The sequence below is a fragment of the Ambystoma mexicanum genome, chromosome 9 (genome assembly GCF_040938575.1).
Source record: "Ambystoma mexicanum isolate Mex_15411 chromosome 9, UKY_AmexF1_1, whole genome shotgun sequence".
NCBI lineage: Eukaryota > Metazoa > Chordata > Amphibia > Caudata > Ambystomatidae > Ambystoma > Ambystoma mexicanum.
This window is the reverse complement of record NC_090931.1, coordinates 847,019,566-847,046,783: the sequence shown is the minus strand read 5'-3', so window position 1 is coordinate 847,046,783 and position 27,218 is coordinate 847,019,566. Positions and strand designations below refer to the sequence as shown.

At 49.1% G+C, this 27,218-nt stretch overlaps 1 protein-coding gene across 3 annotated transcripts in view; it reads right to left on the bottom strand.

The window, feature by feature from the left end:
- Nucleotides 1-27,218, bottom strand: part of LOC138488688 (uncharacterized) — a 1,693,320-nt gene that overhangs the window by 870,005 nt on the left and 796,097 nt on the right. For all 3 annotated transcript variants that reach the window (XM_069615913.1, XM_069615915.1, XM_069615914.1), the window contains one exon: nt 9,038-9,153. In XM_069615913.1, the coding sequence (XP_069472014.1) occupies nt 9,038-9,153 (116 nt within the window). The remainder of the gene's footprint in view (nt 1-9,037; nt 9,154-27,218) is intronic.

The following is a 27,218-nucleotide window of genomic DNA, read 5'->3' as shown; positions in this document are numbered from 1 at the left end:
TCTCAGGCTGATATGGTTTTCACGGTTCTTTCTCCAGACATTCAGGATCAGTGTCAGGTTGAGTCATCATTGATTGTCAGATGGAATGTGCCAGGGCAGTGTGCACTCCACAGGGGTGTGATTTCTATGTGAAGTAATTAGCCACTAGCTGTGTACGGGCTGCCTCCCCCCGTGCCCTTTCACCTCCCATGCGCAGCGGCTGTGCATGTGGTTGGGGATGGGGGGGCACCACCATGTCCCGGCGTGTTGCAACGTTGTGCAGGACACATGCTGCCACTATGATCCTGCACACTACTGGGGGAGCGTACAACAGCTGCCCGCCAGAACGGTGAAGGGAGCGAAAGCGTGACTTCAGCACTGCGAATGTGCGCTCCACTATGCCCCGGGTTGTAATGTGGGCAGCGTTATATCTTACCTGGGGTGGCGTGGTGGGGTTCCGAATTGGCGTCATCATGTGGGGGCTGAGAGGGTAGGCACTGTCCCCTGTGGAGGTGCTGATTGGTATCATTGGTGGGGTTGTGACCTTGCTCAGTATCTGACATGCATGCATGTGCAGTGGCATTCATACTCACCAAGCAGCCATGTATCGCCATGCCGGCCAGCTTCTAGGTCCCGGTTTAGGGTGGACATTTGGTAAATGAAGCTGTCGTGGGTTGACCCGGGATAGTTGGCATATACTGAGGTGATGATTCCCTTGGCATTACATACTACCTGCACGTTGATGGAATGCCAGTGCTTGCGGTTCCTATAGATGTGCTCAGATGCCCTGGGGGGACGTAGAGCCACATGGGTGCAGTCGATGGCACCTAGCACTTTGGGGAATCGTGCCACAGCGTAAAAATCCAGGGCGGCAGCATGCCTTTCTGCAGGTGTTCTGGGCAGGTATATGTGCCTGCGGACTGATGGGCGTGCAGTGATGATGTTCAAGACCTGGTGTAGGCAGCGTGACTGGGTGGCCTGTGATACACCACCCACAATGGCACTTGTCCGCTGAAATGATCCAGTGGCTAAGAAGTGCAGTACATTGAGGACCTTCTCCAGGGGGCTGAGTGCTTGGGAGCACAGGGTGGGTGATGTGAGGTCGTCCTCCCACTCACTCACCAGGTCCAGCATGATGTGTGGTGGAAACCTGTACCTCCCATGCACCTGGTCATCAGGCATCCCGAAAAGGCTGGTTCTGGGTGTGAATATTCTGGCCCTGACTATCCTCCTCCTCCTCCTTTGGTAGGCCACGGCCACTGCTGCTAGGAACGGTATGTTCATCCTGGGTCTGAGCTAGTTATTTTGTTAGCGCGCAAATTAATGCGTTGCGCGTGTTGTAGGCGAGCGTGTGACCCGCGCACCCCTGAAATCCAGTGCACAGTCCAATAGCGTGTGGAAATTGCCCGCACACCGGGATACAGGTGCGCTGACGTACTTGCATGTGTAAGTGTCCGCGCACACCTGATATACACGTACATAGGCCAATCGCGTGTACGCGCACTTTTGTCCAATTATACGCGATGAGACTCTGACGTGCTGTCCAATTACACGCGATGAGACTCTGACGTGCTGTCCAATTACACGCGATGAGACTCTGACGTGCTGTCCAATTACACGCGATGAGACTCTGACGTGCAGTCTTTCCACGTGTGCTCTGTCATCACGTGCTGTGTGGGAAACACCCGTGCGGCTCACGTCACAGACGCGCTTACGCGCTGAGGGCCTTTGGTCCAATAGATTCGCGTATGCGTGCTGACGCGTTTACGCGCTAAGGGCCTTTCCTCGGTTTTCACGCTGACGTGCAGGATTTTCACGTGCCAAATCACTCCGTACCAAGCTGGACACGCATAAGCACACGGAAGACCACGCTCCTGCCCAGAAGGCCGAACTACTGCCCCCCAGAGCCCCGAGCACGCTCCCACCTGCCATCTGCTGCTGCCTGACTGCCAGCTGCCCACGTGCACTGCCATTTGCTGCCTGCACATCAGCCAGGGGTGCTGTTGCTGTGACCACCCCTGCTGGAACCGAAGACTCCCGACTGGAATTCCATCGCTCCACAGCCCAGCCCCAGGACCCAGTTGCCCACCCACTCCTGCCTCTGGGGTTGTCATGTCGGGGCAAACACCATCTGTGACCACTGACAACCCCCGGCCAGAGAGGCAGAGGGGCACCAGCTTCAGTGCCACCGAAGTTGGTGTCCTGGTGGAGCAAGTCCTGGGGCAGTATGTTGCCCTCTTCGGAAGTTCCCGCGCCGACAAGGAAGGACGGACTCGGATCTGGACTGACATCGTGACTGCCATCAACGCGGAGGGGGTGGCAGTCCGGGACTTACAACATGTCAGGAAGCGCTGGGAGGACTTCAGGTCCAGGACCCTGAACAAAGCCTGGCGCCTCTTGAAGGCAGCGGATGCCAAGGGGCGCCGGGGCCACTTGTCGGAAGAACAGATGGGGTCCTGGAACGCATATCCCCAGCGCTCCACGTCCAGGTCCTAGAGAAGCAGACCCGTCTGGAATCGAGCGGTGAGTGTACATGCATCCTGATTGTGAGCAGTGCGTGTGGTGATCATTCGCCATTGTGCCGGTTGCACATCTGTTTGTATGGGGTCGAGTATGGGTGGGGGTGTACAGGGCCGTGGGGCTGACACATGCAAGGGCTGTAATGTGTGAGATATGGATGGTGCTTGTGTGTGTGGGCTTGCATGGCAAATGCAGTTGTGCGTGCACACATGTTTGGATGAATGTGTATGTAAGTAGACATGTCCGTGATGTCAGGCATGTATGTTGTTTTCGGCTGCATGTATGAGCACTGTGTACATGTGCATGTGTGTGTATTTGACAAGGGTGCAAAAGTGATGCAACATGGATGCATGTGACAGCGGTATGTGGAAGCCTGATTGGCAGATGTGACATAGATGCCCGTCTGAACAGTGCGACACTTGGCAGAGGTGTAGACATGCATGCAAGTGTGGTGGTGTGTGTACATGTGTGGTGCACTTCCTGTGTTGCATGTGATGTCTGGCTCCCCTTTGGCTGCTGATGCTGTTGTATGTGTAGGGATGGTGGTGGCAGTTGCGATATGGCTGTGGTATGGCTCATGTGTGCCAGTTGCAATGACATGTGTGTTGGGGATTGTGATGACATGTCTGAGGTTTGCCAATGCCACTCCTGTGCAACTGTCATGCGTGTATGTGTCCATTGTACAGTGCCCTGATGCCTGTGTTTTGTTTTTCCCTGTCTGCAGCGTCAACTGATGAAGAGGGCGGAGAAGGTGCTGTGGAGCACAGTGGCGGGGATCCGACCACCAGCCGGAGACGCAAGGCCCGGCTCCCCTCCCATGTTGTCATCTCGTCGGGGAGTGAGGAGTCCGGTGCCGCATCCCAGGCCGCAGCTGCCGGGGGGAGGTCCAAGAGGCGGAGGTTGCAGTTGGACTCCTCGGCAGCAGAAGGGGCAGCTGGGACCCCACAGGGCCCAACGGGGGAAGATGGCACGGAGTCATCCAGGTTGGTGGGGGGTTTGGTGGAGGAGGGGGCCGCGCAAGCACCAGACACGGGGTCTGGAGGTGGGGATCCCACTGGTGCTAGTGGTGCAGTGCAGGACCAGGGACAGGAGGCAGCACAGGCGGCCGCGGAGGTGCCTGTGTGCAATCCTGTCCCCGATCCTGTCCCTGCATCATCTTGCACCAGCAGGGATTCCTACGTCCAGACCCGTTTTCAGGCAGGGGATGAGCTGACGTCAACTGGCCTTCCTCTGCCTGCGGACGTGGCCATCCAGGTCCGGGTTGAGCCTGTCCTGGCTGGTGTGGCGTTGCGTCAACGGGCCATGCGAGGTGACCTGCAGTCTTTTCATGGAGAGACTGCACGTCATCTCGAATGGCTCGTTGACCACGTCAGCCTGCTGGGACAGGTCACCCAGGCCGGATACCTCCGTCTGATGGGGCTTGCTCCGACCCCCTCAACTGGACCCCCTACGCGCCAGTCGTCCTCTGTGCCATCTTCCCACCCATCAGTCACCTGGGTGCCCTGTGGAGCTGCCTCTGACGGTGCGGCCAGGCTGGTGGAGGAGGCATCCCTGCCACAGTCGGGAGTCGGAGGTCCAGCAGGGGTGGCCACATCAACAAGTGCACCCCAGCCGGCGGAGGATGTGCAGGCAGCAGGAGGCAGTGCACGGGCAGAGGCAGAGCAGCAGCAGCAGCAACATGGTGGGAGACATGCAGGCTCGGGGCTTTCGACATCGGAGGGGCAGGCATCGGCCGGAGGGCAGGGGGACCCAGGACAGAGAGTGTCTTCCGTGTGGCAGCGGTTGGGCCACGCCATAGGTGCGGAGCGGCGGCGGGCGGAAGAGGCGCGGCTCACAATGGTCAGGGCGGAGAACTCCATGCGCAGGGCCCTGAGGCGGGCCGAGTGCCTCGAGGCAATCTGCAGGGGGTTGGAGGAGGACACAGCGTCGTCCCTGCAGACCCTCGGGGCCATGGAACTGGACCGCCTCCGGGACATCGAACAGGAGTTCGATGATGCCCTGGCCCGGGACACCACGGAGTGAGCCGCTGGACTAGCCCGCTGCCTTTGTATATAGTTCTTTAGTTTTAGGTTTCCTTTCTTTATTATTATGATTTGGAGTCGACGGACACTGCTCCACTTTTTGTATATAGTTGATTTTTAGGTAGGTTTTTTAGTAGGTTTCCTTTGTTCAGTTGGGCTCATGGAGCCTTGGTAGTTTTTTATACGGACATGCATGTTTTTTTTTCTCTTACACATAGTAGTTTGTTTTCTTTCTTTAGCATTCTTTATTTTTTTCAATACAATTTTGTTTGCATACTTCACTGTGTGGTATCATCTCATTGGTTTCATGCATGTCATGTTGTGTGTTTTCCCATTCAATTGCAACCATTGTGTGTGACGGACATGGGTTCATTAGCTTCATGAACATTGGGGGTGTAACATGTGATTTCCATTTCCATGTGGGTGAATGGGTTACTTGGTAGGGCTTTTTGGCTGTGGAGGCTGTCCATTACGCACATGATTGGGGATTGTGAGCACCTGGTGGAGGCTGCCCCTGCACTGCTGGGGGGTGGGGGTGCAGGGGGACATGAGTGGGGGCCTGGTGGAGGCTGCCCCTGCACTGCTGGGGGGTGGGGGTGCAGGGGGACATGAGTGGGGGCCTGCTGGAGGCTGCCCCTGGTGGCTGGGGGGTGGGGGTGATGGGAGACATGAGTGGGGGCCTGGTGGAGGCTGCCCCTGCACTGCTGGGGGGTGGGGGTGCAGGGGGACATGAGTGGGGGCCTGGTGGAGGCTGCCCCTGCACTGCTGGGGGTGGGGGTGCAGGGGGACATGAGTGGGGGCCTGGTGGAGGCTGCCCATGGTGGCAGGGGGGTGGGGGTGGTGGGAGACATGAGTGGGGGCCTGCTGGAGGCTGCCCCTGGTGGCTGGGGGGTGGGGGTGGTGGGAGACATGAGTGGGGGCCCGGTGGAGGCTGCCCCTGCACTGCTGGGGGGTGTGGGTGCAGGGGGACATGAGTGGGGGCCTGGTGGAGGCTGCCCCTGCACTGCTGGGGGGTGGGGGTGCAGGGGGACATGAGTGGGGGCCTGGTGGAGGCTGCCCATGGTGGCAGGGGGGTGGGGGTGGTGGGAGACATGAGTGGGGGCCTGGTGTAGGGTGACCCTGGATGCTGGGGGGTGGGGGTGCAGGGGGACATGAGTGGGGGCCTGGTGGAGGCTGCCCCTGCACTGCTGGGGGGTGGGGGTGGTGGTAGACATGCATTGTTGATCAGTAGTGCAAGGTGACATGTGGGTTGGCTGGGGGGCATGCCCATGGTGAATGGGCTGCCTGCGGGACATGGGCAGGGGTGCAGGGTAGTCCCCCGTGGTGTGGGCTGGCTGCAGGGTCCGTGGAGGTTGTGGAGCGTACACCTGGGAGGGCCCACACGGCCAATTCACGTGTGGTACTCCCCAGAACCCCTGAAATACACATACCCTGCTGAAATCGCGTGTGGAACTTCCCGCGCACCCCTGAAATACACGTACCCTGCTGAAATCGCGTGTGTAACTTCCCGCGCACCCCTGAAATACACATACCTTGCTGGAATCGCGTGTGTAACTTCCCGCGCACCCCTGAAATACACGTACCCTGCTCGCACTGGGCCAATCGTGTGTGGAACTGCCCGCGCACCCCTGAAATACACGTACCCTGCTGAAATCGCGTGTGTAACTTCCCGCGCACCCCTGAAATACACGTACCCTGCTCGCACTGGGCCAATCGTGTGTGGAACTTCCCGCGCACCCCTGAAATACACGTACCCTGCTCGCATTGGGCCAATCGTGTGTGGAACTTCCCGCGCAACCCTGAAATACACGTACCCTGCTCGCACTGGGCCAATCGTGTGTGGAACTTCCCGCGCACCCCTGAAATACACATACCTTGCTGGAATCGCGTGTGTAACTTCCCGCGCACCCCTGAAATGCACGTACCCTGCTCGCACTGGGCCAATCGTGTGTGGAACTTCCCGCGCACCCCTGAAATACACGTACCCTGCTGAAATCGCGTGTGTAACTTCCCGCGCACCCCTGAAATACACATACCTTGCTGGAATCGCGTGTGTAACTTCCCGCGCACCCCTGAAATACATGTACCCTGCTCGCACTGGGCCAATCGTGTGTGGAACTTCCCGCGCACCCCTGAAATACACGTACCCTGCTGAAATCGCGTGTGTGACTTCCCGCGCACCCCTGAAATACACATACCTTGCTGGAATCGCGTGTGTAACTTCCCGCGCACCCCTGAAATACACGTACCCTGCTCGCACTGGGCCAATCGTGTGTGGAACTTCCCGCGCACCCCTGAAATACACGTACCCTGCTGAAATCGCGTGTGTAACTTCCCGCGCACCCCTGAAATACACGTACCCTGCTGAAATCGCATGTGAGACTTCCCGCGCACCCCGGTATACACGCACACGTATTTTTTGTCAGCGGGTGTCCGTGTTTGTGGGTACCCCTTTGCACGTCATTTGTCCTGGAGGGCCACAGTATAGGACATTCATCATGGCAGTATATAGGTGCTATTTGTTGGCGCACCTTTTGGCGCACATTTCTTACAGCCGCAGAGACGCTACCGCCTGCTTTCTTGTGGCGGTCGTGTTTGTGCCTGTGCGCTGGTTTGAGCGTGCGCTTTTTTCCCCTATTCTATTCCATGAATACGTGTTGTAGGCGAGCGTGTGGGCGTTCCGCGCACTTGTGCCCTGTACTTCCCCCGTGACGCCCACGTTTTGGCAAGTTGTTCCCCATTCCGAGTGTTACGCCCCGTGTTCCGCCTACTTTTGTTGCGTGCGCCGCGCTATGTGCGAATTTCGCTGTGACCTGTGCGATTTTCGCTGTGACCTGGCGCACGCTGTTAGATGGCCTGTGCGCCAACGTGCGCCGCGCACTGTTTTATCGCACATCCGCTGGTTTTCTCGCGCACGGCCTTCCATGAATCGATGTGCGCTGCTTTTGGTGCGATTTTCGCACTTGCACTGCGATTTTCGCTATTCCACTGCGATTCGCACGTTTTTGCCCACTTGCGCCGCGCTAATTATTCCATGAATCGGCCTCTGAGTGTTCTTTCTAAATCGAACTGTCAGCCCTTGCCGCACACAAGTGCGTGCAGGGGCTAACAAGCACGACGAGACAAAGTGGAATCGGCGTGGATGTGTGAAGGTTTCATGAGAACGCATTGGAAAATGCTCCTCTGTGCTACTGGTGACCTAAGATTTACTGGATTATTCATCTATTACTTTACAAAAAGCAGTTGTTAGTTGCATGGTGTTTTATGCAATTTTTCACAAAAAAATGTTCATAAAAATTGAACCATCTTAACACATTAGTTCTAAAATATTATCGGGGGAAGAACCAACCCGAACGTCCTTGTACAGGGCAGAATCTGCTTCGAAATCGTTCTCCCCTCACATACAGATGCCCACTTCTCCCTCCAAGAAGAAGTCAAACCCTAATGACCAACAGGCCAAACGAGATGTAAAATGCTGAGGACTCGGGCATTCATTCCACTGCTGTAGCTCCAGACCTGTGGCACAACCTCCCAGATGCCCTGTGACACAACAACAGTCTCATGAAATCCAGGGCCGGACTCAAAATCTTGTTTTAGACCCCGTCGGATCCTGACATCTAGAAGCAGGCAGGACCGAAAGAGGCAATGGGTGTGCAATAGAAATCAAACATACACGCAAGCATTTCGTCAGTGGAGGCATTGGCAGGGATCATAGGTGCTGCATCAAGAAATACACGGCAACATCTAAGAACTGTCCACTTGGTCTCTTAATCAGTGTAAACAACTGTCTCTTGAGAAATTGCACTGTAGATTTCCAAATGTTGCTGTGAGGAACAAATGTACATTGGCAATTACGCTGTCACTGTTGGCAGCCCGCTCCCGGATCACCAGGGCGGGCCACTGCAGACGTCGGGGGCACCCAACATGGACCATGGGGCTGTGTTCACGCAGCAGGCACACAGCACGGAGCACCCTGCATGCCCCGGATCAACAGAGAGGAACACCTGGGCTGGGGGCACCCAGCTCACTGCAGCCCTGGCTCTGGGGGCACCCAGGACAGGGTTACACCAGTTGCCGTGATCACACTGCTCAGCCATTCAGTTGGGACGGTGTTGCCCAGCAGGGGGACCGTCCTGATGCCGGGCCACGTGGACAGGCCCTCAGCATGCTGCGAGGCACCAGTATGGTGCATACAATCATACGCAGGAGTCCGTTCTTGGTCGACTGACGAGCCGGAAGCAGCTCATCCATTTTTTTAGGTTGGTCACATGGTTAACACGATATGACCATTACACAAGTCCTGGGAGCTACAATGCTCCCAGGAGGGGTGACACACAACAGTCAGCAGGTTTTGATTTTCAGACTCGTCAAAAATTTGGAAAGGTAGGTGTATAATTGTTCACTTTACGGAACATTAAAAAAAGCATTGCACTTTTAAATTCAGCAGAACATTATCGTTATTCTTCTGGGAGCAAAACTGTGCTTTGATGATAAAGGGTATGTAAAAAAGAACTTACAGAACAAGCAGGTCCAGGAACTCGTACAGCTGCATCCGTCCAGCCTCTGCCCCATTGCCCCTCCTCTGCATCAGGTGCACTGACAGTTTCTGGGGGGCTATGGCCATGCCACACATCTAAGACAAGTAGAAAGAGCAAAAAGCATCTGTTAGAGCAGGGCCACAAGGCTGCAATATGTCAATAACGTACAGTGGAACTGCTGTGTAAAAGTAGAGTAAGATGGGTGCCGGTAAGTGCTAGACTGAAGATCCATTTAAAACACATCACTTATTTTTGCACGTGCAAAAGGGGGAATGATTTCCGAAATCGCCAGGGTCTTTGGAAGAAGGGGTGGTTGGATTCCTTTTTTCACTTCTGCTGAAGTTTTCTGCTGTGTGGCTCCTGCTGGCATTGGGATACCCGCAAGCGGATGCATTGGAATACCCTCAAGCGGATGCATTGGGATACCCGCAAGCGGATGCATTGGGATACCCGCAAGCGGATGCCTTGGGATACCCGCAAGCGGATGCATTGGAAAACCCGCAAGTGGATGCATTGGGATACCCGCAAGCGGATGCATTGGGATACCCGCAAGCGGATGCATTGGAAAACCCGCAAGTGGATGCATTGGGATACCCGCAAGCGGATGCATTGGAAAACCCGCAAGTGGATGCATTGGGATACCCGCAAGTGGATGCAATGGGATACCCGCAAGCGGATGCATTGGGATACCCGCAAGCGGATGCATTGGGAAACCTGCAATCGGATGCATTGGAATACCCTCAAGCGGATGCATTGGGATACCCGCAAGCGGATGCATTGGGATACCCGCAAGCGGATGCATTGGAATACCCTCAAGCGGATGCATTGGGATACCCGCAAGCGGATGCATTGGGATACCCGCAAGTGGATGCATTGGGATACCCGCAAGTGGATACATTGGAAAACCCGCAAGCGGATGCATTGGGATACCCGCAAGCGGATGCATTGGGAAACCCGCAATCGGATGCATTGTTTTCTGCAAGAAAGTAGAATTTCAAGGGGATTTTCCATTTTCCACGGTCTCCCGCGATGCATTCATCAAACCCTGTGCGAGATCTGTGATGACGAGAGCGGCGTGGTTGCTTTGATCCTTGCCTGCCCAGTCTCCCGCGATCGAATGGTGAATTTATTTATTGTGCATTTTGGTTACAAAGTACAACCTTTCACACCAACAAAAGATAAACCACATCAAAAATCCACATTAGGAACAATACAAAAAAGAATATACAATATACTCAGAGTAAACTTCAAGGTAATTTAAAAACATTATAAACAGTTCATGCTTTACAATTGATCAAAACACAAAATTTGCACTTTACAGTTTGTCAAGAACAACAGCTAAAAACTCCAGAGTTGCAATTAATAAGGCCATTTCATTCCTGTTTAAAATTCGCACCACAGATATTCAAGATGAATATTCGCAGTAAAAAATAAAAATCTATTAAATTTATCAGCCCGCAAGTCCATGAGAGCGAAGCATTCTATACATAAGTGCCTAGGCGTCTTTGGCTGATGACCACAATAACGGCATAACCTTTGAACCATTGGGACCTTCTGTCTCCTACCCAAAACATTCAATGATGGTAAGAGATTCAGTTTAAATCTTAAAACCGTATATCTAAAAACTTTCGCCAGATGTTTTTCAAGTAAGGTGCCACAGTGCTAACGTGTTTTATTCTCCATTTAAAATGGTCATGAAAACATTTTTATTCCATTACAATTTCCCTGGTCTTTATGCATTTATACCTGGTGAGTCTATTTTTAGCTTTATGGGGTTCGTGCTAAGCTCCTCACTCGTTGACAGCAATATCTCACACTTCGGTTTCCATTTGGATAACGTTTTGCATGTTCCCCTGATTAAGTCATTAGTCCCAAATTTACAAACAATGATGCATGGGGTGGTCACAGAATTAAGGCGTATGTTTGAAGTACCCTCCAATCTACAAACATCCCCAATGGTAGCAAACCTAATGCATACCTAATTCCGGCAATTGGAACTGAGGTTGGGAGTTTCAGCACCGTTCTCCAAAGGAGTGCCTCAAACATAGACCAAAGCGTCTCTCCCATGGCCTGCTCGACGCGAAAAATCAATTTTGGCAATATGTTTTCTTTTTCAAATTTGATCATTGGCATAGCTGAAAATCGGCCATACTTATAGTGAAACTGAATCAATTGTAATGCAAATGCCAAAAACTGTGCTCTTTTTTCATTATACATTGTCAATTTTGTTTTGCCTGAATAGATAAAACTACCCAGATACTTCAATCCAGCAACAACCTCGAGTATTTGTTTTTCCAATGCTCAATTGGAAATGGTTCCATTTGGAGTGACATGCATTCAGTATCAAAATTGTAGATTTAGAGATGTTTAGATTTAACTCTGGTCCCAACAAATAACGGTTTATGCCATCTAAAGCCTTTTGTAAACCGATCGGGCTCATATTGAATATAATAGTATCATCCACATAACTGAATTTCATTATGACCCAAGTGTGGAGATTGGTACGCAACGAGTCCCAACTGGAGCCCAGGTCTTTGATATAAAAGTTAAATAAAAAGGGAGCCAGGACACAACCTTGGCGGAGTCCCCGGTTTGTGCCAATCCACTGCGAACAATTCCCAAAATAATCTAGTCTCACCCATATCCTGATCTCCCTATGAAGGGCCCAAGAATACCAATTAATAGAGCCGGACAATCCCACACAAACATCTCCTTCCATAGAATTGCATGGTTAACCCCGTTCCTATTCCCTTTTTAAAACCCACCTGATATGAGTCTAAATTATCAGTATTTCTAGTTTGGAGTGCATACAGCAGCATTTTAACAAAAACTTTTTTGGAAGCTCCAAGAGTGAAATTGGCCTATAATTCAGGGGGGAGAATCAATCACCCCCCCCCTTTAAATATCAGGGTTATAACAGCCAATTTCTAAGAAGGTGGAATCTGTTGGGTTAGCAAGATATTACTGAACAATGCTGAAAGCGTGGTTGCCCAAAGCGGCACATCAGATTTCAGGGTCATTGCTGAGAGCCCGTCGGGCCCTGGAGCATTAGACCTTTTACTGTTTTTAATAAATGTAACTATGTCCTCCAGTTCCCAATTCATGGCCCGCACCATGTGAGACCACTGCAGTCAGTGACATGTCCCTCTTGCTCAATTGTATAGAGTTCCTTATAGTGAGTTATCCACATTTCTTCTGGAATAGGCTGTGTTAACATGTAATAGTAAATTCCTGGGGATTTAATCAGACTCCAGAATCTATCCACAGCCGTCCCTGAAATACAGCTTAACATCCTTTCAGCATCGTTAATTCGCATTAGAAACCTGCGACTTCGGAGCCAGTTCTTGGACGTGGATTTCAATATACTAATCTCTGCCCTTGCCACTGGTGTTCATTTCTGTAAAGTTCTGATTTTCGACCTAAGCTCCTTCTTATGACTCTGAACCCTGCTATGCATATGTAAGGGAGCAAAGATCCCCTTCAAGAGAAACCTTGAAGATGTGAGACAACCTAAAGTGGAGCGAATAGTAGGCTTGAAATTCAGGGGATCACACAAGGTCAAACCAGGATTATTAAACTGAGCCTCAATCAATTTATTAAATGGTGACGCGATTTTGTGGCACCATTTTACACTGTGGTCTCTTGTGCTAATCATGACAATTAAATTCAAGGGTACATTTGTATTGGGAGTCCTTAAAGGCGACCGGTAAGTGACCATATAGTGGTTGCTTAGAATTGGTCGAAAAATGTCTAAAAAACACCTTTAGCTTGTAGATCTGCCGAGACGAATATGTAATCCAGGGTCGATCCCAACTGATTATTGTGCCATGAAAAGTTAGGAGGGATATCTCCATGGGTTCCACCATTCAAGGAGATTAAGTCCCAAGCAGCCATTTTGTGTCTAATCAAATGGCCATTTACTCTCTTTGTTCTTGGGACACCCAATCTGTCCTTCTTATGCTCCCATTCATAATCCAGATATTCACAGTTAAAATCCCCAGCCAATACAGTATAGGCTCCCTCCACAGGGACTTCACCTTACATAAGGAATGAGAATTCAGCCAAATATTCATGTATTGAGGCGCTACTGGGGTTAAAATACATATTAAACAATATGCACTTATGACATGTATTTGATGCCTTGTCTTCCCATGTCAACAAAGTCACCAACATATCGGTCCTTTTAGTACCAATATTCCTTACAACAAAACCATGATTACATTTATGGCTGTTAGTAGCCCCCCATGGGGCCTACCCGTTGTTCCACGCTTGGCTCTAGTGGCATATACCTCATAGCCATCCATTACCCACCATAAGGGTTTCTTGCAGACATATTATAGGAAGTTATTTTATTCTCTTTATTTTCAATGATGTTCACAAAACCCCTAGAGTTCCAAGAAAGTATGTTAACCTTGGATACTCATGCGTTGTACTAGGAATGCTGTGCTGTTCTTTGTAGCGAATCAACAATGGAGGCCAATCATAGATGACCTCCCATTTTAGGTCGTTACATTTTACTTTTTCGCCTTCTTTCCAGTGGTCTCGCTCATTTGATATTCTGATCATGAGAGCTATTTCGCCTGTCCCTTCTCAACAGGTTTGCCTCCATGGCGCAAAAAAGGAGAATAGGTGGATCCTGGCGATCGAAAGGGTTCTGCATCAAAATATTCAAAAATGTCATAACCCAGCGAAAGAAGTGCTTCGAATTCAACCAGAATTGCATTCTTGATTATCTGTGTATGCAAATGTACCTTCACTAGATCAACGCAATCATCATAGACAAAGACACCCTGTTGAATGTCGCTCAAATTTATCAAGCACAGACTAGGCCTCAGCCAATAAGGCTAAAATACATTTCTGATTCAACAGACTTTTACCTTGTGTTTCGAAGAGGCGACTCAAATATAAACTATTAGGTTCCTCCTCCCTCCTCATAGTCCCCTTTTCCCCATGTTTTTTACCTCCCCTTCCGTTGTTTCTTGCTGGGCTTCTAGGTTCGCCTCCTCTTTACTGTGAGTGCGGAGAGATCATAGTGGAAAGGTTAACCCTCTGTTGTAGAGACTCTTTAGATGCCATTCTCTTTTCTTCCAGTTTTAAAAATAGGATGGACTTTTGCAGGACCTCTCTGTTTAAAATGGGGTGGAGGGGGTGCAGTAGGGCGTAGAACACTTGTTAACCTAGAACTAAAGGGATTGTCATTCAGGGACGGACTTTCCCGAGAACCCACTTTTATCCAACTTATGTCTTCTTTAATGTCACTGAACTCATCTCTACCAATGGTATGCACACCAGAAGGGCCAAGACTTGGATATACTGAAGTATTACTCAGGTCCAGGGCATCACCCTCCCTCCCTACTGGGCCCATGTAATAGAGGATGGTGCCCTGAGATTTCGAGTGGCTGGGTGCCAATTCTTTCTCCCTAATTTGAGCAATTCCTTGCTTTTTCACTTTAGTAGATGGGAAACATGTTACAGTTTCCCTTGCAACAGCCTTTTTACTGATGGTTTCATCTACCTTTACCTTAACTGTCCACAAATTGTCTAGACCCATTATTTTGTTGTTTCCGTTGGGGTTTACAATTTTTCGATTTATTTTTATTTTTTTTCCGATTTTATACCTTTTGTCGGGATTAAAGCCAATGAGGAAAGTATGACTGGTAACTCTATCATACTACTATTTAGTTCCAGGGATGGTTCACCCAATATAGCGACTGATGGAAGTGGATCTTTACAAACAGGGATTTGTGTCAATATACTTCCTGTAATATCGGGAGGTGCCCTTGGACTAGGGTGTATACTATCGTCTGGTAATGGAGCCGACAACCAATTAATAACTTCCAGGGGCACGTTACACTCTCTGGGCGCAGCTAAATGCCATTTTACTCTTTCTTTTTATTCAACTGCTGATGCATTTGCCACCTCCCGCGGTTCAGTATTTTTCCTGGCCGAATTTCAGACCAAGAGGAAACCTTCAATAAAGTTCAACTTGGCACACAAATCTTTCAAGATCGAATGGACCTCCCGCATTTCAGTGTTAAAATGTCAAAACCTTGATCCATTGAATTCAGTTAACGTGACAATAGTGGGAACAATAATTCATCTCTAAGAGCACTTTTGTGGCCCTTTTCCAAACAGTACATTGCGGACACACACATTCTTTTATCCCGGAGACCTCAAACAGTTTGTCCTTGGACAAGCCACCCCAAGCTTGAACCTTCTGGGGCTCTGCCCACTCTTGCCCTAGTGCAGCAGGAACGCAGTCAGGTCTTCAGCCTCGGTAGATTGGCTCGGAATTGACCACAGGTTTGGTTTAAAATCCAAAGAGAGGCGGACTTTCTTCCCCAGTTCGTGCGAACTAACAGGGGCCAATATTGAAACATCTGAGAGCAAATCTACTTCATTAATAATTTCCACACAATGAGTATGACGACTCAGCTCCGGAGTTATAATTAGAGGGGCCGCCTTACTTTGCACAATCCCAAGGGGCGACGAAAAGGCAGCGGAAGATTGAACTTTACAGATATCCCCCAAGTTCAAATCCCCAGTCTGCATAGACCCGCAAGGGAGAGCTTCTTCCCTACCAGCAAGACCAGGGTTAGACACTATCCTGCCCTCTCCAGCAATTGCCTCCTCACTGTCCAGAGTAACTTTATGAACAATATTTGATCTGGCCTCAACCGCCTCATATAAATCCAGCATCAGATCAACTATTTGATTTGGGTCAGAATCCCCTTGCTGCTGATTCGTCTTTCTTCTCAGTAAAGCCACCATGATCTATTTAGGTGGACAAGATCATGCAAGACACAAGGTGTGGGCACTCCACAAGACCACGTACAAAATAGACTTCAAATACAAGACACTGCCAAATCCCGCGTGGAGATAACCAGGATTTGTCAACAACCTGGGTGCAATGAACGGCTGCGTTGCTCAAAGGCTCAATTTATTTATGTATTTATTTATTTGCATTTGTATAGCGCCCGCATGCAGCCCAGAGGCATCGTGGCGCTGTTACCTGAATGTGTAGCCGAGTTTTGCTTTAAGTTGGTTACATGTGACCGTGAGGTCTCTTAGTTGCAGGTACATAAGTAAACATACAAGGATTACAGCGGACAGCATTCAATTGGTACAGCAGACAGCATTTAATTGGTATTCCCATGTGCCCGCAGTCACCCAATAGCACCACAACCTTTAAGTAAAAATAAATAACCAATGCTTTTTGCAAAACCACATTAGCTGAGCGGCTGTATGGCTCAGGAATGTAATGCCACAGTCACTGGTAAACATCACCCCTTAAAACATTTGAGGATAAACTTGTTGTCAAGAGAAAAAAGCAGGTGAACAGTCCACACAGCCAGTCCCGCACTCATTTTTAAATTCTAGGTTTAAATAATAAGGGCTTGGTATGTGAAGACTGCAGCACAACTTAGAGGAGTTTGGGAGTTAACATTTATATGTTGGCAAACTCGACCATAGGGCTACACATTAAACATCCGTACTGTCCCCAAAGATGTTTGGCAAGTACACTCTAACGAACAGTGTCTTGGGAGTAATAGCCAATTTCAAATAAATCCAAGAAGTCCAAGTGCAAACCAATGGCCGGTTCAGAGGCTTTTGTCCCACAATCACTGTCTGCTTGCATGGAAACAAGTTTGAATAGTTCTCTCTAACAGGCGCTGTCTAAGCAGTAGGCAGTAAAAACAATTTCGAAAGATTGCAAGTAGGCAAGGTATAATCCAAAGGCCGGCTCAAAGTTAGCAGGATATTTGATTAGTTCACACTGACGAGCACCGTCTTCCAGGCAGGCAAATAGAAAGAAATTAAGACAAATTCCAATAATCCCAGCGTGCTCTGGTGGTCAGTACAAAAGGCTATATTACCCACTGTCATCGTCCTCCTTATAGCGGGACAGTTTGTTTTTGAAGTGCAGGCAGTCTTACCTTGTCACACAGCGTACTTTACGTGGACTGTTCCTGATTGAGTAAGAAAGGAACCCAGTGCAGGCACGCGGTCCGTACGGGCGGCACAGACTACTATTCACGCTACTCTGCGCTGCTCCACACGTAGTAGGACCTTTTGAAGTAAAACTCTTCCTCAAAGAAACAAGAAAAAACGGACTGCACGGTAAGAGCTGTTGCCACAGACTGCTACTCAAACTACTCTGCTAGTTTATTTTCTCTTAGGGCGTGTAAAGTGTGGGCCCTGACTCAGAGTCTCGACCCATCACAGCGAAGACCCTGTGAAACAAGCTGTACTGTGACAAGTCCACACAGACCATGAAGAAATCCAACCCACGACTGCACACTCAACCCGAGAAGATGGAGTAATGAGGCACAAGCCTCGGTATCCAATAATCACTGCTGGTGGATAAAATCTGTCAGCAAGAAGAACAAAGAAGAGAGGGTCTCGACCTATGGATCAAACAATGCACAGCACAAGTTAGTGTGTCACCACCAATCATTTGGGTGAAAATCCTACCTTCCTAACAAACACACCTGTGTCACAGAAGAAATTCACTGTGGAGCCAGCCCGAACTCCCACATGTATAGTACCGAGGGCTGGACCTAAGTCACAGGAACAGGCAAGCCTCTCTGAGTCTTAATGGCCTTGCAATGAACATCATGGGCCCCAACTTATGTTCAAATGTCTGCCAAAGCAATAATTGTGTGTATAGTTCACTAGACAGCGAGTTTATGTGTATTTCCACAGGGACACACGAAAGTCTGTGGTAACACATAAGTACCGGGCAATGAGTCGGCAACATGGTGTGTGAAGTTTACAGAAATCCGCAGTGATGGAAAAAGGGCAGAAGTCACATTTTTCGAAGGAAGCTACAAAAAGGATGTTGCAAATTATGATTGCCGTCCAATAGTGGAAACGTCGCCCACCTCCAATTGGGAGTAGAGGACATGTCTTGCACCTCAACCACCTCAATTCCATGGCCATGCTTGCTAATTGGTTTTGCAATGCTGTACGCGTGGTAACAGTCTGATCAAAGGAGCAGTTTTGAACTTTGTACCGGCACGCATGCCTGGATCAAGGATGTGCTCCATGCCCACAGCAAGCAAAGTGAAAGGGCTCCAGACAAGTCGGACCTGTGGCATCAGGTCAGGAGTATGTACTGGGCTGATAAACACAGTGGTACATTGTCCTGTGGGTCACTGCCAGCATGTCAGAGAAGCACAGAAGTCACAAAGAGACCCCGGAAAGATGTGACACAGCCATTGTGGTAAAAGAAGAGAAGCATAGATTGTTTTAAAAAAGGATCAGGGGGACCAGAGGGGGAGTGGCCCCATTGTTCAGAGTGTTTGACCTCCTCAGTGCAGAGTTAACTTTGGCGGAAGCCATAAACAGGGGTCTGCAACATTTCGCTCTCTAGATGTTTTGAACTCCAACTCCCATCAGTCCCTCCAGCATAGTCAATGTTTGCAGGATCATGGAAGCTGAAGTACAAAACATCTGGCGAGCCGCAGGTTGCAAAACCCTGCCATAGGGAAGACGAGTAGACAGGGCTAATGAAGAGGTGCAGAGGATAACACGCATGGAGAGGACACGGTCAAGGGGCAGATTAAGGGGCAGCACACCCAGGGATATGTAATTGAGCTAGGAAAACCAGGAAAGTGGGGCAAGTGTGGCTATCCCAGGAACAATACACACGCTGGTGCAGGGGAGCGGGCATATGCCAGGAAGAGGCATGGGTCAATGAGTGGCGATGGAGGAGCACTCCCAATAGACATGCCAGGGCATGGAAGGGCAGTCATTGTATTGAGGTGGAAAATAGAGGAACAGATGGCCCTGCTAGTTGCTGAAATAATGCAGGGAAAACACTTAAGGAAGCAGACAAAATAAATTGGATTGACCAGGAACCCTACATGGTAGGGACAATAATGTGGGGAGGGGAGTAATCAGCGGTCAGTGAGAAGAGCTACAGTGCAGACAGCGTTTACTTCATTTTGCCTTTTGCCCTGCACTTTTGCACTCCACTGTGCAAAGGATCATCATTTCACAGCGAGGACCTGTGCACGCCAAAGTGCAAGCGTACAGGTGCCTGCAGGGACTTGAAAATTAGTTTAAAAGATGAAAAAGAGAATTGTCAGCTGTGAACAAAGAGTACAGTTCGGATTTTATATTAAAGAAACAAAGAAACAGCCAGGTGAAACTCAATGATCATTTATAAACTCTATCTTTGGGCAACCGTGGGAGGAAAGGCTCAGACATATTCCATTAACTTTATATTTTGCTTTAAACATGCGTTGGTCGGAAAAGGTTAAAGCATAATTTTATCAGTGTGAAATTATCATGAGCTTAAGCTAAATCTGTCACCTGAATCTCTTAAAAGTTCATCTGAACCCAAATCAGCAGAATACAGTGAAATTTCGTTTAAATTGGGAGTTTGGCTGAATTTATTTACCCATGCTTCTTTACAGACCTCTGCCATTGGGGGATTAACTTTCTGGCTTTTTTTGGATGGGTGTAGTGTGCTAAGAGCTAGTCAGAGGACTAGCAGGACAGGGAGACAAGTTTAGTCTTTTTAGAACATGTTCCCATTGTCACGTCATTGTGTGGCATATGAAGCCATTTAAACATATTTTGTACATTTCTAATGTGTGCCTGCCATAGTAATTTGTACAGATTCAATAAGAATGAGTCCTCTGTCCAGTTGTGTGATGGGGAGCAAAACACTTTGAATCATAATTATCTGGCATCATAGGTGAACAAACCTGAAAAATGTTATTTCTCCAAGCAACGAGTTGGTGGTAGATCTCTTTCTTCAGCTGGGGCCTCCCTCTGGAACAGCCTCCCTGCCTCTCTGAAACTTGAGGAGAACCATCTCCAGTTCCGGAAGCACCTCAAGACCTTCCTCTTTTCTTCTGCTTTCTCTGTTGCTCTCCCCTGCTGAACTCCTGGCTGAAACTGAATCTTCTGCACTGGTCACCTAGCTACCCTCTGATCTCGGGACCAGGTCCCCTCCCCGCCAGTTGCTCCCCTGCACTGCCCCACTTGCAACCCTTGCACTCAGGGTCTGTTTCTGTATCCCTACAGTCCCCTATCAGCACTTGACACTTGATGTCTGCGCTTACCCTTGCACTTGCCACCTGCTGGCCACACCTTTATTTATTTATTTATTTGATTATATTTATTTATACTGTTTGATCCCATCTACTGCACTGCCCCCTCTCATTTCCCCTCACACTTTTCCCCTCCCCTGCAGTTGCGCAATCTCATCATCACCTGGCCTAGGAAGATCATTGTCTCTGTCTTCCCTTTGTTCCCCCTCCCTTGCCTCGTCGTGCCTTGACACACTTTTGCATAGGTGTGTTATCAATGCCATATCAGATCATATCATTATTCTCAACTGGTCAGCCCCTCAAGACTGAAAAACATTACCGTAAGATAATTAAGATCAGAACACAAGCCGAAGACCTTCAATCCGTTATTTGTGTGAAGAATCGGCAGGCATGGAAAGTTCACACAGCACAAGTGGAGAAACAGTTTAAGATCATTATTGATCAAAACGTCTCAGGCTTTGTGGGTTAAGTGAGTATTTGAGATGGGGAAACACAAGCAAAAAAGGCCTGAGAGGTGTTCTTTCTCTGAATTAACTGAATTAATCTTCTGTTAAAATATGTCTAGTGCTCCTCATCAGCCAATCCAGTGCTACCACCATGAAGTCCCCAGGCTACCTCACTGTGAAATTGATCATCTCTGGAGGCCTACGATACACGACAAGTAAGGGCACGTGCAGGCCTGAACTCCGCCAGTGCAGGATGGAAAGAACCAAAAGACAGGCCTTCTCTGTCTACACCCAAGCTCTCTTGAACCTCCCCCCCATCAACATCAGGCACTCTACCCTCACTTCTACATTTCAGAAAATAACTCTGTAAAGACCGGAGGGGGTGTCTGTACTTCTGCTCTCTATATGGTAGAGGAGAGGCACAGAGGACCCCAGCCAAGATTATTGTGGTAGCAATGGATGAGCAATCAAGGCCTAGCGTCTCTGGAGGTGATGCAGGCTGGTTCTTAAGTACAGTGTAGTCCCCTATGCACCCACAAAGGAATGTCCGCACACCATATTAGTTAAAAAAGAGTCTTTATATAATTAATATTCAAGGTTATGTACAATATCACGATAACTCACTTTGTACTCGGTTATCTATAATGGCAAATATACAGTTCTACGTGGTACCACAATTACTATTAGATCTCTTTAAAGTGCATCAACTGTACGGTTAAATGGCACACAAATCAATAAGAGGAAAGCAGTTGGTTAGAATAAGTGGCAGAATACTTGCCCCGATACCTAGACACAGTTCTGTGTGGAGATCCCCCCACCTGGGCAACCTGTAAAATAAAGATATATCACAAGCCCAGTCCATATATTGTGCACAACAGACTTTCCAATAGTTCTACAACCCCAAAGTACCTGGCAGTGTAGCGTTCCACGTTGGGGAATCGACGGGCCTTCTTGAGTGCCCTCCCTTTAAGGCAGGAGTCACGGGTCGTTGAACGTCCGAAGGAGAATAGGGTGAACTACGACAGTGAAGTGGCAGCTTCTTTCCTAGCGGTGCTCGCTGACGGGGAAGCGTAAACGTCCTGCAAGGAAGAGGTGTGCGGAGCACCTCGGTGTCGAAAGTTCAGGACCGCAAAGAGTTTCAACAACTGTGGCCCAGCAAGGGCGTTGAGTCTTCCGCGTCTCTGTGGTCTTTGGGTGGCGGGAAACCCACTGGCGGATGCTCCTCGGCGCATCGACGGCCTGGCCTTCTCTGGTGGGATAAGGCGGGCAGCAGTGCAGACGAGCGCTTCCGTTAATTAAATGTTACTCAGGCAACGGGAGCACGGTGGCTCCGGTCGGCAAAGGCGGTCGTCGACAGTGGAGGACAACAGTCCGGGCCCTTCTCTTTGGGATTCCGCGGCAGTCCCCGTCCCCGGTCGACAGCCTGTCGTAGGTCTGTCTACCAGGGAGCTTTGGCAAAGATCAGCTGGTGAACAATGGTCCCTCGTAGCTTGGGAAGAGGGCGCTTTACCAGGTCCTCTCTGGGTCAGTCCTTGGAGACACAGTAACTTTCAGATTGATGAAAGGCCACAGCAATTCTTCTCTTCCAGCAGGGCTTCAAGGTCAAGTTCAGTTTCACTCCAGTCACTCTTCGTAGTTTGGACATCAGCTTCTGAACACGAATTCTAGCAGTGAGAGGCCCCCAGATATACTGGTTGATCTCCCATTCATTCTGCTGGGTCACACTCAGGCAACCAATCAGTCAGAAGGGCATTCATGCAGGCAGGCATCCAATCAGGTGCATAGTGCATTCAGGCCATTCACTTCTCTCCAGACACTCACAGCAATGTATGTGTATTGGGACAAGTACCCAGCCATTCAACACTCCACACTGTATTCATACCAGTTTCGGGCAGGGCTATCTCAGTTATTGTGTCAAAACAGCAGATACTAGACATCCACAACAGAGAATGCGTATTCGTCACACACTCCATTCACCCAGGTCCCACCCACAGGGTGTACCCACAACATACAGTCACTGGGAAGGCTCCAGCCAGTCTGGCCTGGACTTCTCAACAACACCATATAGGGAACTTCCACCCAACAGCCAGTCAGGGGGAAAGGACAGAGTCAGGGCTTCCCAGGACTTTGGGAAAACAAGGTAACAGGCAATAGAAAGCAAGAGGCCACAGGGGCCATCTTGTTTCCTATCAGGAATCAACTGATTCCAATGGCAGGGCCTGGGTATCCCAAAACGGAGGATACTCAGAGCACCTGTCAAATTCAGCATGGAGCTGCCACCAGCCCATACCCTGCTCTGTGGGTCACACACAGGTGCCCAAAAACATACACTAGGGGCACAGGGTTGTACCCCCACCCCGGGGTGCCATAAGGGTATCCCATGGGTCTGCACACCAAACCAAAAGAGAGAGCTGCACCACCAGGAGTCCAACATGAACTCCTGCACGGAAAACACGACAGAACACACGATAAAAGGCAGTAAACGACAAGGATACGGAGGCCCTGTCCCTTGGGTGCATTTTCAGCATCACAAGCTCAAGCCCCTCCTTTTAAAGGAATGGTTCCTCCCTAAAACGTAGGTCCACACCCTCCACTCCCCACCCTAACTGAGTCTGGGTGATCTCCTCCCCACTGTTTCCTTCCCTGGTTGCTTGTTGAACTCTTGCTGCCAAATTGTCCTCCTTGCCACTCCCTCCCGTATCTCTGCATCCCTAACTGTGTCCTTCCCCTTTTAATTTGTGTAAAGCACTATGTTTCTTCCAGTCTCTAGGTCCACACTCAATCATTATAATAATAATAATAATAATAATAATAATAATAATAATAATAATAATAATAATAACAATAACAATAACAATACATTTCATAGTCCACCAGAGTGTGGAGGAGGCACTGCACCATCATCATGTGAAAGTGAACATCAGCTCTCTCAGTGTGCTCAAGAGTCAAGACAGTCCAGAGAATTCCAATAGTGTACAGGCCTGCTCCAGTCATGGCAGTTCTGCTAAAGGTGTGGACAGGAGGACCACACCTTCTGTAGGTACATTAACTCACCAGATTACAAAAAGGTGACAGAAAGATCCCAGGCCCTGAACACTCCAGCTCGGGCAATGATGGAAAACATGAGAAAAGTCCATGAAGTGGAGCATCTAGAACTGCATCAGTACTATGCTATGACAGAGTGAAGACGGATGACATTAAGACTGCACCAACAAAAGCGATACCACTGGTGGAAAAGTCATCATGGCAACACTATTCACTAAGACCATCTTGGTAGCGCTAAATTAAGACTGCCTGCACTCTCATTACCACTGGGCAAGCACACAAAGACCATGTGGAATACTGGAAAGGTTGGTAGGACCACAAGCCTCCGTGAAAGTTACCATAGCTGGAAGAAAGATTTGGGACTCTGGGGGACAAGGAAATATATTATCCTTATGATTATTATTATTATTATGGTAGTTATTGAGTGCGGACCTAACTATGGAAAGCAACAGAGCTTCTGGATAGCAGCTTGCCGGTGAGCATCATATACAAGCTGTTCTATTGTAAAATCTGGCACATACACCACTGACGGAAATGAACCTTCCCGGCATGGCTAATAACTCTTGCCACTATCCCGGGTATATCCGGGACTAAATGCAATTTTCACGAGAGGTAGCTGGAGTCAGCGCTCCCATCGACACCTTGTCTCTAGTCTGAAGCAGTTGAACTGAAGAACCCACAAAACCTGTGGTGATTCGAACCAACTCCTCAATTATCAATGCTGCATTATGTCATGAGAATGCAAGCACTTGATATGCCAGCACTTTGTCCATGCACCCCTATGCCAAGGATTGCTATGATTTGACCGTGGCATCATTGTTTGCGGCGGAATTGACCATAGTCAATTTTGCCGCAAGCCAAATTTTGCCACTGCAAAATCAACTAATCCATGCCCCCCTCACACTGCCCAATACATCCCCACCCTCACCCACTTACCTTTCAGTGTCAGATTTACATATGGCCCTGCGGCATCAGTTCTGTCCATGCAACGTGGATCAGACCTGACGGCGAACTGACTGTCCCTTTCTCTGTTTTTTTTAAAGTCCCCCGCTTCCAATGTCCCGGAAGCGGGGGACTCCTCTGCAAGCTCTTCCCATTATAGCGAGCAAGGTGAGCAGGGGACACTCCCACAACCAAAGTTTCCCTTTGTTCGATATAATGGAACAGTATGGCCTAGTTGACTGAATTTTTGGTTGTACGATCATTTTGTGCAGCCTAAATTTGGTCAACTTGGCCATACACTAAAATATATTCGGTTAAATTGGACAATTCCTATGCCAGCAGGTGTACTTGCAGAGGAGATCAAGTACAAAGCACCATTAGATGGACCAGTTGGAGATGTTTGCATCACCCGGTTTTGGCAAATTACTGTTCTGGCACAGACCACCATGATGATTCTGGGCCCAGTGCTACTCAGTGGGGAGCATCCTCAAGATGCCTATTGATGAAGGCACCATATGATGGGGAGTTCTAGGATGGATTGCTGGTACAACAGACCCTGGTGATGATGGATGGTGAGGGTCTGAATACCATTGAGGTGCACATCACCAAAGTGACCAACTGGGCCATTCGCTTAGCAGGATGCATCACAATTGCACAGTTCAGTCTGAACACTTTTGGAGCCCAAACAAATGTTGCCACCAGCCAATCGGAATGGGACTTGACCCAAAATCCCTCTTCTTTGAAAATTCACTGAGTTTGGAGAGGGACAAGGACCTACTGAAGAAACAGCTTGCCCAGCACATTGAAGTCTTCTTCAACAGTTCCCAGGATATTGGTGAGACCCATGGGGTGGGACACTGTATCTCTCCGAGTGACATGGAACACTTCGGGAAGCGATCTAGATGTCTGGCTCCAGAAAACATGGAAGATGTAAGCCACCATCTGGATGATGGACTGAATGAAGGGATCATCCAGGAGTCCAGGTGCCCATATGCTTCTCCCATGAAAGAAGAATGGGATATCCAGCTATGCATCGATTACCAGCGACTGAACAACTGCACCATAAAGCACAGCCTGGATGGGTGATGCAGTGGATTGCCGAACGGGGAGAAGGTGGTTCTCAATATTGGACCTTATGAATGACTGCTAAGATATCCTGATCCAACCGCCACACACTGGGAAGACTGTGTTCATCTACTCCCTGGGCCTTTATGGGTTTGTTATGCTACAGGGAAAGTACAGAGTGCCTGCATGGTATGCAGAAGATGGTAGGCAGCATGAACCTCCTAGAAGTGATGATCTACATTGATAACTTCATTATATTGGGAGGGACCATGACGGATGAAACAGGTGTCTCAAGAAGGTGCTAGGTCGCATGAGTGACCAAGGTCTTAAGAACATTGTGGACAAGGACCAGTTTTGCAATGACGAGCATCAAGTACATTGGAAACATTGTATCCACAGAGGACATTGCTTTGGACCTAGCTGTGGTGGATCCCCTCCTCTCCTGCTTCTACCTTTGGCTCTAGAGGAGTTGAAGAGTTTCCTGGATATTTGCAACTACTAACGGAGGGTCATCTCAGGATTTGCCAGCATCACCCAACCACTTGTGGACCTAAACAAGAGCTTTGGCTCCACCAGAAGGAAATAATGTGTACCATCAGTTTCAAAGAATCCTCGTGTCATCCTCCTGACCCCTTGGGTGAACAATGGATGGACCCATGCCTACAGGACTTGAAAAAAATAATGCTCACATTTCTTTGCTCAAATATTTCCCACAAAATGTGGGGCGAGACACCCACATGCCACCCAATACCCCTCCTCAACACAACTATACCCCCTCTCATATTGCACCACCCCAACCCACTGTTTATATTTTGGCAGTAAAATTAAAGAAAAAAACAATGAGCACAAATAATTTGAGTAGTGTTTGGTCGAGCAACAGACCCACTACCCATGCCTTCAAGGAGCTCATACAGACTCTTACTATTGCACCATTCGTGACCTACACCTATCCACTGCAACCATATATCCTGCTTGTGGATGCAAGTTTGGAGGGATTGGAACTGTCCTGTACCACAATGCTAACATTGAAACGCTTCACCTATGCTAGGCATGGCCACATGTGACAGAGAAGTACTACCCTGTTCACGAGTTCTTGACACTGAAGCGGGCCATCATAGGGAAGTTCCAGGATTAGCTCTGTTACGCCACCTTCATGGTGTTGACACACATGAACACTCTAACATATATTTTGAAGTCAATGAAGTTGGATGCCACAGGAAATTGGTGGCTCGGTGCACTATTCACATACAGCTTCAGGCTACAGTACAGACATGGGTGCACTAACATGGATGCTAAAACTCTCTCCTGGAGACTTTATACTCTGCTCCATGGCTCAGATGGATCAACCACATGGGAGGAGCTGTCTAATGCAATTGTCAGAGGTATCGGACATTGCCCAGAACCAAAGTGACCCATGAGGTTGGACTGCTCATGACCACCTTCTGCTTTGACTTTCTCCACATAGATATGGATTGGCAAGGAGTGCATAACACTGTGGTGGTGACAGACAACCACATCAGTACGCACAGACTTTTCCCACCAAAGATCAGCGAGTGACAACATTTTGGCCACATTCTGTGGGAGAAATACTTTGTG